The sequence below is a fragment of the Sarcophilus harrisii genome, chromosome 5, assembly GCF_902635505.1.
Source record: "Sarcophilus harrisii chromosome 5, mSarHar1.11, whole genome shotgun sequence".
NCBI lineage: Eukaryota > Metazoa > Chordata > Mammalia > Dasyuromorphia > Dasyuridae > Sarcophilus > Sarcophilus harrisii.
Genome location: NC_045430.1, coordinates 228,871,394 through 228,893,584, shown reverse-complemented (window position 1 = coordinate 228,893,584; position 22,191 = coordinate 228,871,394). Strand labels below are relative to the sequence as shown.

The window sequence follows — 22,191 nt, the reverse complement described above, 5'->3', positions numbered from 1 at the left end:
TTCTCTTTTCATTTAAGTGAAAAATGACTCCCTGAAACTTCCTTTCTTCGATTTTTTTTCTTTTTAAAAAATTATTTATTAGTTTTTGACATTTACTTTTATAAGGTTTTAATTTCCATTTTTTCTACCTTCCTACCCCCATCCTTCCCCAAAGATGGCAATCAATCTCATGTAGGTTACACATGTACAATCATATTAAACAAATTTCCACATTAGTCATATTGCAAAAGAAAAATCAGAACAATAGGGAAAAAACATGAGAAATTAAAAAACCCAAACAAGTGAAAATAGTATGCTTCAATCTGCATTCAGACACTATAGTTCTTTCTCTGGATATGGATGGTATTGATCTTTATAAGTCTTTTAGAATTATTTTGTCTTAATCATTTGTATTGTTGAGAAGAGCAAAGTCTATCAAAGCTGATCACACATACAAAGCTGCTGTTACTGTGTTCAATGTTCTTCTGGTTTTGCTCACTTCATTTCGCATCAGTTCATCTAAGTCTTTCTAAGTTTTTCTGAAATCTGCCTGCTCATCATTCTTATGAAACAGTAGTATTCATTACGGTCATATAACACAATTTTTTCAGCCATTCCCCGATTGATGGACATTCCCTCTATTTCCAATTCTTTGCCACCACAAAGAGAATTACTATAAATAGTTTTCTACATGTGGGTCCTTTTCAATTTTTAATTACTTTTTGGGATATAGACCTAGCTGAAGTATTGCTGGGTCAAGAGTATACACATTTTTATAGCTCTTTGAGCATAGTTCCAAATTGCTCTCCTGCTCTCCAGAATGATAAACTATCTCTTTGTTCCTACTTTTGTCCCCTTGAGTCAAAAAGAAGAAAACTAACTCTTCTTATACAATAGTTGAACACAGTTCTTTGCTTTTTCAATCTCTTTTTCAGACTAAACATTCCCAATGCTTTCCTCTCATCTCTCCACTAGACCATTGCAATAGAATCCTAATTGGTGTCTTTGTATCAGCTCTTCTTCAACACATTTGATAAACGGAATATTCTTATATTACAACCTTGACTATGTTACTCTCATGGTTCCCTATGGGCTTGATTAGTGAGCTTTTTACTTTATTTAGTAGGGAACAAAGTTTTCTCACCTAGTTTATGTTCCACTATTAATGCTTTCCAATAATTCTCTCCCCAAACAAAGCAAAGCAAAGCAAAACAAAACAAAAACTAGTACTCCATTTTTGTCTGTCCTATAGAATCTTTTGCCTCCAGTTGTTAGGAGCCAAACTACCACATTAACTTCCTGCAATTTCTTCACCATTCCCCTACCTGTGTGTATGTTCTCTCATTAGAATTTAAGTTCCTTAAGGACAGGGACTTGTTTCCTTTTATTTGTATTTCCTATGGTCAGAACTTCTCTGTAAAGTCAAAGATCACATAAACTTTTTTTCAATGCAATTCAATGCTCCTGTAAAAACAATCCAATTTGATTACTCATTGAGCCCATTCAGCCAATTCTGAATCATCCACCACCTAACTACACAAACATCTGAGAAAATCTTACTTTTCTATGTATGAGTAACTCTCAATTCAATAAATCTTGTAGACAGGGAAGAATATTAGTAGCATAGTAAAGAGAGCTAAGTTTGGGAGCTGAGAAAGTTGATTCTAGTGGTGAATGGTACTGATCTTGTCATTAATTCCTAAAACCAAATAATTTTATCACATGAGCTAGCCAAGTACCTAGCAGAACCCTAGAGGAAAGATAAATGGGATATTCTGAAGATATTTTAGGACTTTGATGCTATTTTGATGAATCAATGTGAATAAACCCTTCCTGTGGTACCATCTTATTTATATCTTTACATTCTATGTTACCTTTATCCATCTTCTTCCATTAGTTGTTTATAATGAACTGGATATTGTTATTATATGAATATCAATGGAGTACCTTTCAGATAATATATTCTAGAATTTTGGCAGGAATTGAATTTATATTTCAATGGGAAAATACTTTTCAATATCCAGACAACTAATTTAGGATTAGAATTTTGTAACTCACTTGTGATTCTCTGGGCCTTTGAGAACCTGTATTTATGTTTTATTGTCTTCATCATTAAATACAAAGATAACTCTTTTTTATTCAAACTTTAGCAATTTTGAGGCAGGGGAATCAAAGGAATGTGTTTTTTCTATCTTTCTCCTTAAATTTATTAATGATTTTATTTTACAATAATACATGCATCTCAAAGAAAAAGAAATATATACTTTAAGTTTGGTTGTAGGACAATAACAATGGCTATTGTCATTTAACTCACCTTTCTTAGTTGTCTTTGTTCATTTTCATTGTTGTTTTCATTTACATTATTACATCACTTTTCACTTTATTCTTTTCTTTTTTTAATTTGTATCACTTCATATCTGACTTCCTTTTATTTCTCTAAATTCTCCAAATCTGTCATTCTGTTTGGGTTCATGACATTTCATTGTATACCAAATTTTTCCTAGCTATTTTCCAATTTAAAAGATATTTTATTTTCAGCATTTTCTTATGACAACTAATGTTGCTGAAAATACGTTTGCTCATACTGATGGTTTTAAGATCAATAAATCTCTTGGAATATAGACCCAAGTGAAATCTCTAGGTCAAGGGGTATGAACAATTTAGCACCTTTTCTTGAAAAACTATATATTGTTTTCCACATTTCAAGGTTCTGCTACTAGTGAATAATGTTGCCTATCTTTTCATAGCTTCTCTAACAATGAATTTTCCCATCTTTTAATATCTTTTTTCCCTTGTTTAGTGAAAATTAATTCTTCATGGCTCTTTCAATTCTCCTTTCTCTGATTATCTCTTCATGTTTTAAATGTTAGTTAATATTCCATTATTTAGAAATCATTGATATCTTTTGACCACTTGCCTATTGGGCAACAATTCTTTATCTTTTTGTTTCATGTCAATTCTTCATAAATTTTGACTGCAACATTTTTATTAGAACTATTGAATTTAATATTTTCACTCCCCCCAATACATATTTTTCTTCTGACTCTATGAATAATGTATTTGTAAAATATCTTAATTTTATATAAGATGGATTATTTATTTTGTATCTCATATTTTTTCTATCTTTTTATTATCAAAATTTTTCCTTATCCATAATTGTAAAAGATATAAATTATTATCCATTTTTATTGTATTAGTTTTTATATTTACTTTGCCTAGAATTTACTAGAGTAGAAAATTGAAAATGCTAATCTAAATCTGTCTTTGGACAAACTGTGTTTTCAGTTTTTCTAGTGGTTTTTTTGTGGATCAAATAGTCTCTTCTCCAATTTTTTGTATTCTAAGTTTTGTTGAAAACTAGGTTATTACTAAATCTTGACTATGTAATCTATTTAATTTATCCACTTCTTTTTACCTAATACCAGATAACTTTGGCAGTTAGTTAACAAGAACTATTAAGTACTATCTGTTACAAATAGCACTAAGTATAAGTGTAGGAAGATAAAGAAAGGCCAAAACAGTTTTTGCCCTCAAGAAACTTACTTTTAATGGGGAAAACAATATGAAAATAACTAGTACTTACTAAATATATACAGAGTAGAGGGTAAATAATCAAAAAGAAGCATTAGCACCTGGAGGAGGTGCAAAAGCTTCAAAATTTGCAAAGTGCTTTACAAATATTAGATCCTTTGATCCTTACAAGCAGGATATGATATTGAATCCTCTTACTAACCCTGTGAAATAGGTCTATTATTGTTTCCATTTTACAAATGAGGAAGCTGAGGCTCAGAGAAATTAATTGATTTGTTCAGGTCTATACAGAGTTTCTGGTAAGATTGGAACTCAGCTCTTCTTAACATTAGGTCCAGTCCTTTGTTCATTTTACCATACAGCTGTCACAGGCACATAATAACCTGTTTCTCTAGTCTGGTTTGCTATTAGGACTGAGGAAAACAAATATAGATTAAAATTAACTAATGTCCCCTACTTAACGCAGTCACTGGCTTAAGACAGAAATCTACCTAGAAGATTAGTTTTTGAATCTATTAACTATTCTTATATTCTGTCAAATAGTTTGACTTAAGCTCTATGTCACATTGACAAACATATCTTAAACTCGATATAATTGCTTAGTATATGTCTTCATCTTATTGACTTTCATCTTCAGGGGCAATAATTTTTGTCACTGACATACAAAGAAGACTAGAATACTAGTATTTAAGGCCTATTTCTCAAATGAGCCCCCATGGTCATCTCAGAATATCTTAGACAAACTGACAGGATGTCATGGGATACTAAAATTTTGGAGATAAAGACAGATTTACTCCATGTCTGTTGGATACCTGAGGAGCTACTAGCTTGAGAGACTTCACACTTTCAACATTAGATAACACTATCTTCCTTTCAGTCACATTTTTGGATGTTTGAGATGCATTTTTGCTTTCTTGTACTTTTGGCTACATCAGTAACTTCTTAAACTGCTTTCATTTATGCCATCAAATCTTTGTGAAGCTGAGTTTTTAGGACAGTTGCTGTGATAAAAAAGGAAATCAATATGGAATGGGAAATAAAGGTACCATTTTCCAATCTGGTTTCAAGGTTTCAGAAGCTGAGCCGCATCCAAAAGACACACAAATTCCATTGTTAAGTGTAGGTATTTAAGAATGAAATAAAAACATTATTTTCCTTTTATTTATATTAGCTTTTTCAAATTGGCTACTAAATTATTAGGACATAAATATGTATGATATTGTTTGTATCTAAGTACTTAATAAATGGAATTTCTTTAGATCTTGGAATACTGTGGGAAAATTTACTGAGATATTAAGGAAATTGTGAACCAAGAATGTATAGGAACCTCTGATGTAGCTCCTTGGAGTATATGTTTTGAGGTAACTAAAAATATAGTAGCTGTTTTCTCTTCCTAAGACTAGTCCATCATCAGAGTTTTCCGAACTATAATCAGAAACTGATAGTTATTCATCTTTTATTTCAAATGGAAAATTCAACATATGTGGGAAGAAATGATTAATGGTATTTACTCTAATAGCCAATTTTAATTTTCTTTTAGAATCTAGAGCATGAGGTAATAAAGTTTTGGTTACAGAGCTGAGACTGAACTTAAGGACTGATCCCCAGACATGTAACTAGAGAGGGATAATTGGAGCTTTGACCCAGAGCACTGATATCCAGAAGGATAGATCTGACTCCTCATATGGCCTAGCTTTACTACTCATAGGGTTTAGTCACTGTCACACACCTATGACCTATGGTTGCTTTCAGTTATTTTTGTATTTCCTATCCTCCTGCTAATTCTTACTGAGGATCTTTCTGAATGAGGAGCCATCTTGTCTTTCAGGATTGCTATATACTATAGGGCTATGTTGTATTTCTCTCAGGCCTGGGGACCCATGCCATTGCTTTAGAGGATGTTCCTTGGGTCAATAAAAATGCTGTAGCATTTGGGCATTAGAACCCAAGGCCTTCCAGATTACAAATTTTCTTCTCCTGTTTTCATTTCCCCCAGCAAATTTCTTTTAAGGTACCAGCATTCTTAGTTAAGAGTCATTGCTCTACTAAGCACTATTGTTGTAATTGCCAGCTGGAGTTACAGCTTTAGTTTGCTCCCAGTTCTCTTTTCCCTTGCCTGGAATTTAGTAATATGTAGGAGGATGGGAGAGAAATGGAACAGGTGGAAGTGGCAGCTGAAGAAGGTGTAGGAATACGAGTATTCATTCTCTACTATGCTATGAAAATTCATGGAGAGAAATCATCTTCTCCACTTCCCTGTGGAATTGATAATGTACAAAATTATTTCTGGCTCCATTTGCTAAAATGAGTACTTTAAATGTTTTTCTGAAAGTATAGTTTTGTCAGCATTGATGCTATGATGATAATGATCATCAGAATCTGATATGAGCCAAATATAATTTTTATTGAGATTCCTGGAAAGTGAATGATGTATATTTCTACCATGTTTAACATATGTTGAACTACTTGCCATCGAGGGGAGGGGAGTGAAGAAGGGAGGGAAAAACCAGAACACAAGGTTTTGCAAGGGCTAATGTTGCAGAATTATCTATGCATATGTTTTTTAAAAATAAGAAACTAATTAAAAAAAAGAAAGAAAAGAATTGGGGGGTCAATAAAAAAAGGAGAAGGATGGTTGATTGGAACCATCTAGTATGGTATATCATGCTTGCATTGAGGAGATTGGGGCACTTGAAATTTATGCCAGTAGAACATAAGCTTTCAAGGTTTATCAAGCTAGAAAAGCTTTGAATGTGGTGACAGTGACAGACTTTATATTCTTTGTTTGAAATCCTGCCAAGGTAAATAAGTGAGGAAATAAAAAAGTAAAATAAGAGACTCATCACTTTATTAGCTGCAGGGAGTTGAGTTTTTCTTCCACAACATCTGTCAAAGACCATTCACTAGATTCTACTGAGATTTCCACTGAGTTGGTGGAAGAAGTAATGACATTAAGGAACCTGATGGAAAAGCAAATCCTGGAAGTACTGAATCTGTGAAATCACAAGCTGCTTGTATTTAAAAAGTTTTAATAGAAACCACTTCCATTGCCAGCAAAATTGCAGGACTTGGAGATGGTTTACCAAAAGGTGGAACTCACTTGGGGGAGTTTGTTCAATGTAATGCTTTCCACTTTTTGGAACAGGAAGCTGGGTACTTTCTTCTTTGAAAAGAGGCAAAGAAACAGTTTCTTTTATTTCCAAGCTTTAGACATGAATTAAAACATCTTTAACGCTATTTCTACCATTTATTCCTGTTTTTCTTTATAGCAGTAATTTGGAATTCTCCTGGGAAGCAGGGCAAAAATCAGAGACTTCATTAGTTTCATCAGATCCTTTCCAGTTTTGCTACCAAGTTGATTTGTTAAGTAAAAAGGTGACATCATTCACTATACCTCCACTTGTTGTCTTTGCAGTATTCTTAATTGAAATCTCTAGCATGATTTGAAGGCACCTAGTCTCCTTACTTAGGGTTTTGATAAGAATTAAAGGGAATTTTAGAACATCACTCCAATAAGACTTTAGACTGAGATATACTAAATGGGCAGAAGGACAAATACCAATGATGACAATTTGCAAACTTCCTTGATTCATAGATCCCTTGGTGTCTCAGCAATTTTTTCATAGAACCTCTAGGTAAAAAGAAATACCCAGTACTTCTGTGAATTAAGTAGTTAGGTCTAAACAACTTTATAAATACAGTATTTATGTCCTAACAACTTAGCAGCCATTTGAAAAAAAATAATACAAATAACTTGAAAGGAAAAATTACTTTATTTTTAAAAAAACATTTACTTATTAGTGGAATGTGTCCAACTCTTGGGCACTAAGCATGAAACCATATTGGACAATGCCATTCTCTTTTTCTGTTTCATATTTATTTTCAGGAGGCTCTTGCTTTTTTATCAGAGCAATTGCCTAGAAGCCTAAGCTTCACACAGAAATGATATTTGCAAATGAGAAAGTTTAAGTAGTTACTGGTGCAGCTGAAAGTATTAGCAAAGAAACAAAAATGTCACATACAATTTGCAGACATGATGAATTTCAATCTACTCTGCTAGAAGGAATTTCCAAATCACATCACAGTTCCATTTGAGTGTTTTTGTATATTATTATAAAATTTGGAATACCATGATCTCAGATTGTAAATCAAAGGCCAATGAAAATATACAATAGGTAAAAATAGGTTGTAGTAAATGATCACTGATGGCATATGCTATGCAAGAGAACTGATATTAAAATATCACCTTACTAGCAAATATAAAAATTTACAAAACTATTATTTATAAATATGGTAAGATATAAACTTGGCTGATGATATACTCTGTAAAGAGGAGCCCTCAAAATCAATTCTGTTTGAAACTTTTTATATGATGTGAATTTGAAGGATTGTCTCCATTTCTGGAAAACCGCTGTTAATGACTATTAAATCTTACCTCCAGAAATGAACAAGCAGAGTATCTACTAAAAAATTCATATTGGCAACTGACTTGGGGGTATTGGCTTCTCTTGAAAGGCCAGAGGTGAGACATGGCTAATCACAAGTCCCTCTTCCTGTGTATTTCCAGGGCCAATGTGACAGAAAGACCAATCATACAGAATGATTATTCATCAGTAGCCTTTTGGGCGTGGAGTACAATATGAGCTATGAAATTATAAATTTTATTATATATTATATAATAAATATTATTATTTATGAATTTTGAGTGATAGATGGCCAAACTTTGAAGTTGACAATAGATGTACATATAGACACACATATATGCAATATAGATGTTCATATAATATATACCTACATACATGTAATACATACAATTTTGTTTTACTTTTCAATTAATAATCATTTAACTTTTCTTCTTTCCATCTTCTACAAAAAGGGAAAATGTGAATAGCAAATATAGTTAAGCAGAACAAATCCTTCCATTGGCCACATCCAGTAATTTATATCTCCTGCATCTTGAGCCTTTAAGTTCTCTCTCAGGAAGTGGATACACTGCTTTATAATGTTAATGATGAATTCATTAATATTATAATTGGTCATTGTATTGATCACTTCTTTTAAAAATATATTATTATTTACTTTGTTAAATATTATCCAATTACATGTAATTGTTTTAAACATTCATTTTTAAAATTTTTGAATTACAAATTATATTCCTCCTTCTCACCTTTTCCCTTTCCTAGAGAAGATAAACAATTTGATATCCATTATTCATATGCAGTCATATAAAACATATTTTCATATTAGCCACATTTTTGCAAATAATAAAACAAGAAAAATTAAGGAGAAAAGCATGATTTAATAAGCATTCAGAGTTGATCAGTTTTGTCTTGCTGCAGGTGTGTAATATTTTTAATCATAGATTCTTTGGAATTGCCTTGGGTAATTGTCTTGATCAGAGTAACTAGATCTTTAACAGTTGATCATCCTTACAATATTGATTTTAATTGTGTGTGATGTTCTGGTTTTGCTCATTTCATTTTGCATAAGATCATGTAAGTCATCCCAGATTTTCCTGAAACCATCCCATTATTTTTTAGAGCACAATTGTGTTCCATCACAAGCATTTACTACAATTTGTTCAGCCATTCCCCAGCCAATGGATGTCCCTACAATTTCCACATTTGTCACCAGAAAAAGAGTTGCTATAAATATTTTTGTATAAATAGGTCCTTTCCTCTTTCCCCCCAATCTCTTTGGGATATAGACCTAGTGGTGGTATAGTTTTTTGGACATTGTTTAGATTGATACTACTTATTGTTTTAAGAAAGTCTACATTTATTCTTATGCTTTCTAGTATTTTTTTAAACTAGGAATGTGTATTGTGTTTTGTCAAAGGCTTTTTCTACATTTTTTTGCTATAATTCAATATGATTTTTATTGTTTATGTTATTGATATTGATATGGTTAATTATGTTGACAGGTTTCCTAATATTCCTAATAAAAAAAACCAGTCCTTTATTCTCATATAAAATCTACATGTCCATACTAAATTTTTAATATATTGATTTAATCTTTCTTCTAGTAATTTATTTAAAATGTTTGCTGTAATATTCATTAAAGAAATTGGTTTATGGTTTTCTTTGTTTTTGTTCTTCTTAATTTAGATATCAAAATTGCATTTATATTATAAAATGAGTTTGATAGTGTTGAGGTCTGGAACCAAATGTTGAGGTCTGGAACCGAATGCTGAGGTGTAGACCACATGTTGAGGTCTACATTTGGGATACCTAAATGAAATTAGGGTTTAGTTGAGGTCTAGTGGCAGGTTTGGGGTACAGGGAGTCAAACAGAGTTCCCCTGCAACCCCCTTAGATTTGACGCAAGGATACGGCGGTATATGAGGTCTAGAAGCGGAGCGGATTCCCAATAAAAGCATTTATTAGCCCAGAGAGCTAGATTAATAAAAGAGGTTTATTATTGAGTTTAGAAGTAGGAGATAGGTGAAGGTAGAGATAAAGAGGGCACTGGACAGAGGGTCCAGTGGACAGAGGGTCCTCACATGGCGACCATGTTTGGAATCTCTGCAAAGAGGGGTTCCCAGTGTGGTCCTTTTAAGTCGGAGACTTAGCTTGAGGGGCTTTGGGGTGTAGCCCCAAAGTTGGCTCAGATCCGGGTGGGGCTGGGATAGGTCCGGACCTTCTATTGGAATTCAAAGGGACCAGGATTTGTGAGTCAAAGGGTAATTTACATTAGCTAGGGGGGTTGGGAATCAAAGATTGGAATCTTTCCCGCATCAATAGGAGTCATTTTTAACTTATTTTTCAAAAAGCTTATATAATTTTAGGATTGTTTCTTAAATATTTGTTAGCATTCATTTGTGGATTTATCTTGTCTTAGGAATTTTTCCTTAGGTAACTCATTGATGATTTGTTTAATTTCCTTTTCTAGAATAGGGTTAGTTAAATATTCTATTTCCTCCTGTTAACCTAAACAGTTTATATTGTTGTACATATTTATCCATTTTCACTTAGTTTTACTGACATAATGTTGAGCAATGAAGGATAGAAAGAGAGGAAAGATAAGGAGAAAAATAAATAGGGGGAAGAAATGGATAGAAGTAAATGTACAATTAATAATCATAACTGTGAAGGTGAATGGGATGAATTCACCCATAAAATGGAAGCAGATAGTTGAATGGATTAGAAACTGAAATATAATAATGTTGTTTACAGGAAACACACTTGAAACAGAAAGTCACAGAGAGAGCTAAAATAAAAGTCTGGAGCAGAATCTATGATGCTTCAACTAAAATAAAACAAAAAGGTAATGAATTATCAGGTGAAATAGACAATAAAGCTATACTAGTGGGGGACTTCAACTATTTCTTCTCTGAGGTGGATAAATCAAATCATAAAACAAATAGGAAAGGAGTTAATAAGATGAATAGAATCTTAGAAAAGTAATTTTTGAGAGACCTATGGAAAAAAACTGAATGGGAATAGAAAGAAGTGTGAGTAGGGATATGGTCCTTCATTTTTAAAGAGGACCAAAATGATATTGCTGTTAGAATTGAGTTACAGAGTATCTGACTGTGACTGATCAGACTAATACAAGCTCAGAATGCTCTGCCACAGGTCAAACACAAATGGTCCATATGAACATCTCTCATTTTGTGTATTTTGCAATTCTGACTTGAGAGTTCCCAAAGCTGCTGTTGCTTCTGTCACTGCCATCTAGTCCCAATATTGTTTCATCAATGTGGAAATGTAATTATCTTCCACAACATATCAGGACTTGCACAGAGAGTGGGCGGGGGCCATTCTTTCTCCTAGCATATATATTAATAGAGTATAGTCCATTTACTGTTTAGCCTTACCTGCTTGGGACTTCAGTGCATCAACTCAAGCCTCAGCCCATTACAGGATTTAGATAAATTTTTTAGCTGTGTGATCCTGAGGAAGTTCCTATGTCTCCATTTTCTCTACAGTAAAATGTGGATAATAATAGCACAACTTCATAGGGTTGTTTTGAAAATTATAATGAGATAATATTTATAAAATATTTAGCACAGTGCTTAGAACATAGTAGGCACTGTTTTTTCCCTTTTTTCCTATGTTACTATTGCTGAAGTTCAAAATTATTGCTTTTATTAATAAAAGACCTAAGAGGCTAAATTTTTTTTATCATTTTATAGATCAAGATGAGCTGATTGATTAGTATGTGTCCAATTAATTAGAGTTTATGAAGTGTCTATTATATGTGAGGTACTAGATGTAAGACAAAACAAATTTTATCTAAAGGAGTTATATTCAATGGAGAGACCAATGTATATACATAATATATGAGTTTACCATCCATTTCCACTCAGGTGAAATGAAATCTGTATCTTGCTACCTTTTTGTTTCCACCTCTAGATGAATGACATTATTCTGAGTATGTACATGACTTCTATTTGGCTGAGAGAATGCTTTATCAGAACTGTATATCTTTAAATGAGATGTTGTTGCAGGACACTTAGAAGGAGTTGAAGAGAGATGATTAAGTGTGCAAACTTTTAATTGGCTAATAGAACCCATAGAGCCATGTATGTGGGAAGCTAGGTCCTATCATGCCCTTTGATTGCTATTATTGTCAATCCTAAAAAATGGACTCCATTGGTGAGATCATTCCTTCTCCTTTAGTAATCTTAGATCCTTTTTCTTTCTGTAGAAGAAATCGTTTACTATTGTTTATTCTTTGACCTATTCCAGGATTTCTTTATCTGGGAATCTATGAATTAAAAAAAAATTTTTTTAATATCAGTATACTTGGTTTCCTTTTTAATCCTATTTTATTTTATTCCTTTAAATTATTCTGGAAAGGGTTTCATAGTCTTCAATAATTTTTTCAAAGGGTTTCATGGCATGCAAAAAAGTTTGAAAACCCTGATCTATTCTAATATATGAAGTTTTCTCCTCCATTTTACTATTCTGCTTAGATAAATAGGTTTACTTACTTTTTATTATTCCTGAAGGTCTTTTGTGTGAATAGGATTTGATGCAAGAGAGTTAAGCATCTAACTATTACTCACCTGACTTAAGAGTAATCAAGAGAAATTGTTTTCTCCAGGGTTATAGCCCTAGACCAGAAAGTTTTTTAAAGTATGGAAGACAAATATAATTCTAGCCTCAGACCTTTTCTGAAGATAGATAAAAGAAGAAACAAACATCTATCCATAAACCTCTGCTAGTTCCTCTCAAAACTAGAAATTGCGTTTTCTTTTAGAAAATAATGAGTCAGATCCTGTATTAGATAATCTTTCAATTCTGCATATGAGCTAGCCATTTTTATAGCTAGGCAGCACACATGTATTTTATATACAGAATATACATATTTATATTAAAACATACATATATATATATAATATACACATATATAAAATATACAAATATATCTACTGATATGTTTATTTTATTATTTCACATTAAGACATAAGTTTCTTGGCCCTCAATAGAATGGATAATCACAAAATCCCAGATTTTGGAGTTGAAATAGTCCTAGAGACTGATCACACCTCAACAGTAGTGATCCTTATATATGACAATTGGTCATCTAATCTTTTCTTTTTCTTTTTAATTTTTTTCTGGTTATACACGTACATTATCTTTTTTTAATAATATGCATTTGTTTATGAATCATGTTGTGAGAGGAAAATCAGAACAAAATGGAAAAATCTTTAAAAATAGAAAAAAAAAAAACAGAAGAAAAAGGAAAAACGTGAACACATCATGTATTGATCTACATTTAGTCTCCACAGTTTTCTTGGTATGCAGATGGCATTTTCTATTTAACAGTTTATTGCAGTTACTGTGTACAATCTATTCTTGGTTCTGCTTTGTTTTGCTCAGCATCAGTACCTGTAAATCTTCCCAGTTCTTTCTCAAATCAGCTTGTTCATAATTTTTAATGGAACAATATTATTCCATATACTATAACTTATTCAGCTATTCCCCAATTGATGGATATCTACTCATTTCCCATTTCTTTGCTACCACAAAAAGCTGCAAAAACAGTTTTGCACTTGAGGGTTCTTATTCTCTCTTTTATGATTTCCTTGGTATACAGATCCAGTAGTAGTACAGCTGGATCAAAGGTTACATCTAATCTTTTCTTAGAGATGAGCAGCTATAGAAAGACTACCATGTTATGTGGTCTTAGATTATTTTTGCAAAATATCTTTCAACTGTGGACTTTGAAGGATCCTACAAATGATTATTATCCAAATTAGGAAACAGAAGCAGCAGAATGATTTATAAATGTACTTGATTTTGTACAGCTAAATCAGTAGTAGTAAAATGTTTAAAATTTCCTTTCTATACCTACTATTATATTATATTAGAAATGTTTAATATGAATACAAACATTGAATACTGTACTACGTGAGAAAGATCCAGAGCCTTAGTAACATTTGGATTTTAGCCAACTTACTTTGGGACAGATGACAAGATTCCTAATCATATTTTAGAGAGGTGAAGGCCAACTGGCAAAGATATTTGTGTGTGAGGATAGTCAAAGTTTTGGACTCTTAATTCTTCCTTAAGAAGGAAGGGAAGAGATGATAATGGCATCAGTCATTATCATCATCACTAATATATAGTCCTTACACATTATAAAGTGAATTAGATGAATACAATAGATGCTCTTTGAAAGTAGGAACTTTCCCATTATTGCTTAATGTTTGTTGATTTGAATGATCTAAGTTTTTGCTCTCAAAAGCTCTGTGAGGTGGATATTGTATTAGTCGCCTTAGTTCACAAGTAAAGAACTTGAGTGGCAGGGCCAATGACTGACTTAGGTTTGAAACACTGAATTATGTATCTCGTGATTTTGCCTCTATTTTTCTCTGTTCTCTGGAACAAAATATGAGGCACTGCGTGGGGCTATTGGGATGGGGAGAGAGAAGATAGCTTCAAAAGACTTAAAAGACTTGGTTTATAACTTTCAGGTGCTTAAAGTTTGTTTGGGTACAACAAATAAGCACTCAACACTGAAAAAGAAAGACCAAAAAAAAAAAAAACCAACTAAAAACTTTCTCAGAGCAACCCAGAAATATATGGAAATTATTAGAATCAGAGATTATAAATTCCAGGGGAGTATCAGGGAGAGGGGTAAACTAAGTCGTCTGGTCAATGGCTTCTCAGGGTGGCTGAACTTCTCAGTAAAAGGCAGAGTGATATTACTTCCTGGATCTATCTAAGTCTTACTTTGTTTCTGAGAGGTAGATGTCAAACATTAGGCAAAAGTGGACTGAGTCATGTCCTTTTGCTTGCTATGGCTGAATCCTCTATCACTGATGTGATCTCATGCAGGTTGATTGATATTCCTATTGAATCAAGGGCTTGGAGTTCAGGAATGGTGGTTATCTGGAAACACGGGACCAGCAGTAAAACTGCAGAAGCAATCAAATTGAGATAGTGAGAGAAATGTAGATCTGGATGTGATCATCTTGAAATGATGTTTAGAACTGATTTCAGCAATAAAATTTCCTAGTAAGAGGAAATAAGAAAGAAGAGAATCAGTTTAGCTAGAGCATCAGGGACAGAAATTGGACATGGGGTTGCTCTTTTTAAACTTTAAATAAAGAAAACCTGCTTTATTTGAATAACATTTAATCTAGAGAGAGAAAAACAAAGATTATCTTCTTTGTTATGCTTCTGGCTTGTTCTCCATTGCATGTGTATCCTTTTTTTGTTATATAGCTTTTTATTTACAAGCTATATGTACTGGTAATTTTACAGCATTGACAATTGCTAAACCTTTTGTTCCAATTTTTCCCCTCCTTCCCCTCCCCCCTCCCCCAGATGGCAGGTTGACCAATACATGTTAAATATGTTAAAGTATAAATTAAATACAAAATAAGTACACATGTCCAAACCGTTATTTTGCTGTACAAAAAGAATCTGACTATGAAATAGTGTACAATTAGCCCGTGAAGGAAATAAAAAAATGCAGGCGGACAAAAATATAGGGATTGGGAATTGTATGTAGTGGTTCTTAGTCATCTCCCAGAGTTCTTTCGCTGGGTATAGCTGGTTCAATTCATTACTGCTCCATTGGAACTGATTTGGTTCTTCTCATTGCTGAAGATGGCCAGGTCCATCAGAATTGATCATCATATAGTATTGTTGTTGAAGTATATAATGATCTCCTGGTCCTGCTCATTTCACTCAGCATCAGTTAATGTAAGTCTCTCCAGGCCTTTCTGAAATCATCTGTTGGTCATTTCTTACAGAACAATAATATTCCATAATATTCATATACCAAAATTTATTCAGCCATTCTCCAATTGATGGGCATCCACTCAGTTTCCAGTTTCTGGCCACTACAAAGAGAGCTGCCACAAACATTCTTGTATATACAGGTCTTTTTCCCTGCTTTAAGATCTCTTTGGGATATAAGCCCCAGTAGTAACACTGCTGGATCAAAGGGTATGCACAGTTTGATAAATTTTTGAGCATAGTTCCAAATTGCTCTCCAGAATGGCTGGATGTATTCAAAATTCCACCAGCAATGTATGTGTCCCTGTTTTCCCACATCCCCTCCAACATTCTGCATTATCTTTCCCTGTCATTCTAGCCAATCTGACAGGTGTGTAGGGGTATCTCAGTGTTGTCTTAATTTGCATTTCTGCATGTATATCTTTTCATAAAAAGCTATTAGAAATGAATAAGTGATCCAAACCAAGGAAAAGTTCCCCACAATATTAAGAAGGTTTGCATAAAATTATGGTGTTATATGAAGATCCTTAAAGGCTATCCACAATGTAAAAAAAATCATTGTTAAATTGATAAAAATCTGGGAATTAGAGATCTTTTCTGTTTGTTCCATTATCAGAACTTTCAGGTTGCTGTTTTCAGTCCCCTTTGTCTATTAGACTCTCTCAGATAATACAGGAGCTATTCTTGTTGGGCTATGGGCTTTCTGGGGGAGCCCTTACAGGGTTCAACTTATTGGAAATATTGGAATTATGGTTGTACTGAAAAGAATAAATTCAGAAAGAAATTGTTAAAAGTAATTTTTTCCTATTCTTGGTCCTTAAAAATTTGATTCTGTTGCTATAACAAGAGGAAAGGAACATATAATTACTGTTTTTGCAAAGAAAGTAGTTGTGTAGATGTTTTAGGGTAAAAGGTTGCATTATGGGTCATTTTTGTCATAAGAGGACTATATTTATTTAGATCCCTGTTGTATTAATGAATTTTCTCTATTATCTATCAATGTGTCTGTCTATCTGTCTATCTATCTTGTCTTTTCCTACAGAATATATGCTTCTTAAGGGTAGGAAACATTTTGATTTAAACCCCAGCAATTATAACTCCAGCATTTGACAATCTCTGATCAATAGTGAGCATTTATTAATTTTTAATTGATTGATGCTCATTGTAGAAAAGGGAAGCTGAGGAAGAGACAAATCTGATCAAATTTGCTTGAATCTTCACTTTCAATTTGAGGAGTGATTTTATTCCTTCCTCTGCAAATTAATGGAAGAGGGTAAGATGCCAGAGTGGTACCATAGTGCTTAATCTCCTCCAAGATCCCTACAAAGTTCAGAAATTTTGAAAGATTTGGGGATGAATTTTGTTATTGTATATTTTGTAGGTGCTAATATACTTACTGTGTGATAAAGAGAAATAATCCACAGGATCTACTCTAAGTCAGGATCCAGACAATACTTCCTTGGTGTGGTTATATCTGATGCTGTGTTAATAAAACTACTTTTAAATTGGTCAGTCTACCCTCCCCTTGTACACAATGAGGCTAAGAAGTGGACATTTGTAGTTGAGCTTCCCCATGAATTTTCTAGGACCTCAATTACCAAGACTGGCTAATTTTATACCTTCAAAAACCAAAAACAATGGATTTTGGAAATAATAAAAACTCCCATTTAAAGAGTATTTTAAGGCTTACAAAAGTTACCTGATTTGATTGTTAAAACAGCCTTGTATAAGTGCTATTATTATACCCATTTAATAAGTGGGAAACTGAGAATAGAAATTAATTGACTTGAGCAGGCTTTTCTCTGCTTCTGGGTCCAGCATTCAACCCAATTTGCTTATCAGCTGTTTTCTTCAAAGAAAATAGGTATATAGACATAATGGGAAACAAAAGTTATCCTGAGAACTCGGGACTGATTTTATGTAAGTCTTTGACACAGAAGTAGGATTCTAGGGAAGGAATGAACTTTTTCAGGCATGTGTTATCAAAAACTTTAAACAGGAAGGAGAAAATTTAAATAGGAAGATGAATTTCTTATTCACAGGAATGTAAAAGTCTGATAAGATTCTAAAATCTGAGAAAAATCCAGAGAAAGTTAAAACTGTTGCTGGAGTCTAGAGAGTATTATTAAAATGAAAATTTCTTTGTTGTTGTTCAGATGCTCTAAACACTGGGAACTAATTCTAGGATACACTTAGAACCTTGTGGTGAAAATGGCAGCAAGGTATTGCACAAGAGAAAAGGCAAACTGCACATCTCAAATGACAGAGATCACGTATCATAGGCTATACTTTACACATACAAATTAGTAATTTTTGATATCTTTCCACCTCTTATGCCCTGTAATTCCTTGCCAAGTTTGCTTCTTTATTGTCTCAGGTAATGGCCCAAGGTTAACAGAGATGAAAGTGAACACTGAAATTTGTTTTGCCTTTAGATAATACAAAGGCAACTAGATTTTAACCATTCTACATGGAAGTCTAGGCAAATGCAAAATAAATCCAATGTGAAACTTAGCATACAAATGTAATATCATTAAGAATGATAAACAAGAAAAATATAAGGAAAGGTGGAGAGATGTCAAATAATACAAAATAAATAAAAATAGTTTCTTTAAGAACATATTAAAATGGATACAAATTTAGGTGGAGGGAAAACATGACCCTGTATGCTTCTCACTGTTCCTTTATCATCTTGAATAAATGTGCTCATTGCCTAGATCAAGCCTCAGTATATGATAGACATTAAATGCCTGTTGGATCAAATTGGTTGTTCTCATTTTAATGGCTCTACTATCCAATGAACTCCACCCCATTGGAACCTTGAACTTTACTCCTGGCTCTCCAAACTCTGATAGGTGAGGTTTTTTTTTTTTTTTTTTTTTTTTTTTTTTTTTTTGTCCTATCTTACAGGGACTCAGCCCTCTATTACACTTCCTGAAGAATCTATCTGCTTACTTTCTAGCTTCTCTCTATGTGTGATCTTCCCCCATTAAAAAGCAAATCCTTAAGGGTAAGATTTGTCTGACTTGTTTATTGTATTTCTATTGTCAGCATTTTAGTAGAGTGCCTGGCATATAATAAATCCTTTAAATTGGTTGTCTCTATCATTTATCTATCTATCTATCAGTCTATCCATTCACTCATCCTTCTATCTATCTGTTTGGTTATCCATCCTTCTTTCATCCATCTATTTATCCAAAATTCTTTATTTTTTAATATGGATTTGTTTATTTACAGAAGTGCCATGCTTTTTAAAAGTCATTTGTTGGACAGTCTGGGTCATGGCTGCAAAAATGCAAGAGAAACAAATTTGGTTCTGTTTGCAATACCTCATTTTCCGCTGCATTAATTTCTTAGGAGAAAGGACAAATACAGTAAAACATGTGAATATTGTAGCTGTATTTTAAAAACAATATCCACAACATGATATTCATTCAGGGCATTCATCCTAACCTCTGGTATCTTTTTATCTAACACCTATTCCTCATGATTTTAGAAATTCTTTTACTAAGTAGCTTTTGTTATATGTAGTTGCAGGAAAGGAACAAGTAGAAGGGCAGATACTAAAGATGAAAAATAGAGGGAATTACTATTATTGAAAAAATATATTTTAAAGAAAATTCTTCTTTAAATGTTAAAACATTTTTGGAATTACAAAATGCTTTAAGGTTTTACTGCATATTGTATTTGCTATAGACTCACATGTATATATTTCGGCAAAACTCTAAAAGATAATTTGTGACTATTTGATGTTAATGAACTATACATAATATTAGTTAAAACTGAATCCCACCAAAGAATAGAACTAGGCTAGAAATTGCTAGATAAGTGAGACAAAAAATTCTGTACTCTGAGGAAGGATCAATATCAGTCCGTTATAGTATGGAAGTATTCTTTGGGGAAGCAAAGTGAGAAATTATACAAATAGTCCATAAGTATAGATTGTGCTCTCGGCAAGGGATGCATCATCGTCAGGCAATTGCATATTGAAGGAAGTGTTGATTAAGTACCATTTTGTCCAATTTAGAACTAATGAACTTAGTTGATAGCATTTTTGCTGAATTAAAGAGCAATCAAAGTGGCCTTTCAGATTCTGTGCCATGTAGGTCAAGAAGCTCTGACAGCTTGGGATATTCTTGGATGTGAAATAGGTATAATTGGCTCCCTTATTTACTCTTGATCAGTTGTTTAATAAGCAATGATAAACAATAAACGTTTGATGAATTAATAAATAAGCTAGTAAATACTAAAGATCTATTATTTCCCAAGTCTTGGATAGGAGGGACTCTAGGAGGAAAGTCTGTAACTTCTCTTAGGAGTTTTCTTTCCTTTGTTGCATGTTGCCAGTGATCTTCACTCATTCTGGAAAACCATTTGAAGACATTTGGGTCTTCAAAAAATGGGAAAATCTGGATTTGGTCTATTTAATATAGTAATAAAGACAGGATTTCCTTATGAAGAAAACCCAGAGTGTATCAGAAGAGTAGCATGTGTGCTTTTCATCTAAATGGATGAGAAGGGACAGAAATGAAGATGTGAAAAATAGATTCTGACTTTGGGGTCCCCTGTTAACTTGTTCTGCCATACCACTAACACTGGGATCTCTTTGGAAACTTTCAGATCACCATTTTGCTGGGGATGAGAAGCTGGAGGAAGTCCATATCTGCTTGCCATGCAGGAAAGGCTGTTCCTTTTGTGCTGATGACAGACCCTGCACTGCTCAAGAAGACAAGTATTTACGTCTGGCCATTATCTCCTTCCAAATCCTGTGTATGCTCCTTGATTTCATTAGCATGTTGGTTGTCTACCACTTTCGCAAAGCAAAGGTACTTGGAAATATTCTTGGACCAGTCCATATAGGGGACAGGGAGTTGGGGAGGCAAAAAAGTCAAATATTTTACAAGAAGACACATGAACTCCTTCACATTTCTTTTTGTTTACTTGTTTTAAGTCTGTCCAACACTTAGTGACCTATATAGGGATTTCTTAGCAAAGTCACTGGAGTAGTTTGCTATTTCCTTCTCTAGCTCACTTTACAGATAAGGAAACTAAGCAAACAGGATGAAGTGACTTGCCCAGAGTCACACAGCTAGTAAGTTGCTGAGGACAGATTTGAACTCAAGAAGATAAATTTTCCTGAGTCCAGGTCTGGTTCTCTATCCATTGCACCACTCAATTGCTTCTTCCCCTTTCTTAAAATACCATATTTATGCAATTGGACTGATATAGACATTTTTCCTTTTACTTACCTATAGGAATATGATTTCCTCCCTTTTTTCTTCACCTATCTTTTCTCATTCCCATTAGTCCACATACCATAATCCACCCCACCTTAATCTAAACACCCTTCCAATCCCCACCTTATTCTATATTACCTTTTGCTTCCCTCTTTATCCTTGTCTTGCTATAATACATCTATACAGCTGTCTAAGTCAACTTATCTTATTCCTTTCTCCCCTTATTTCTTTGTAGATTTTAGAGTATATTGTGCCCTTTATGGTATACATGTACATGTATATATTGTTTTCTCTTTAACCCATTCCTGACATGAGTTGATTTTCAGAACTAGCTCTTCTTCTCTCTCTAATGCCTCTGTCGTTTCTTCCTCTGAACCTCATTATTATAGCATAATTACTATTTTTATCTTTTCTTAAATAGCTTTGCTTTTTAGAGTCAGATCATATTCAACTCTAACCAATTATTGATGTCAATTTTAAACAGAAGTTATACATTTTCATGTAACAAATATAAATTATACCTCCAACATATTTGAATTTTTAAAATTTGTTTCTTGGAGGATTTTCTCTTCAATCTGGGTTTTTTGAAATTTAGCAACAATATTCCTGTGTGTTTCTCATGCATAGTCTCTTTGAGGTGGTAATTGATGGGTATTTTTATTTCTATTTCTACTTTCCCCTCATGTACTTTCCCTCCAGGAAAATTTTCTTTGATTATTTCTTGATGTTTCTTTTTTTACTGTTGTTTCAAGGCTCCTTTTTTGGTTATAGCTTTAAGGTAGTTCAATTATTTTGATATTTTCTCTTATTGATTTATTCTCCAGATCTACTGTTTTACTTATATTTCATATTCTGTTATATTTTTTCACTTTTTATATTTTATTTTGTTATTTCTTGGTCTCAATTCTCATTTTCAAAGAATTATTTTCTTCTTTAAGATTCTGTGTAATCTTTTCTAGTTAACTTTCCCCCCATAATCTTCTTGTTTTTCTTGGATGGTTTTCCTTATTATTATTTTTTAGTTTTTCCTCAATGTCTTTCCTTTGATTTTTGAAGTCTTTTTTTGAATTCTTCTATACATTCTTTCCAGGTAGGTAGCCATTTAACATTACTTGGGTGTTCTGATTCCCTCTTGCTCACTCAGCCATCATTGAAGATGGCACCTGGATGATTATGTATTTTTGAGCATCGCATCTGTATTTTTGGAAAATGCATTTGGATAATTTGGGGAGATCTTGCTCTAA

General features: G+C 33.1%; 1 protein-coding gene across 1 annotated transcript in view; it reads left to right on the top strand.

Moving 5' to 3' along the window:
- The window catches only part of GPR158 (G protein-coupled receptor 158), a 386,507-nt gene that overhangs the window by 173,504 nt on the left and 190,812 nt on the right, over nucleotides 1-22,191 (top strand). The window contains exon 4 of the mRNA XM_003771868.2: nucleotides 20,331-20,536. Coding sequence (XP_003771916.1) covers nucleotides 20,331-20,536 — 206 coding nt within the window. The remainder of the gene's footprint in view (nucleotides 1-20,330; nucleotides 20,537-22,191) is intronic.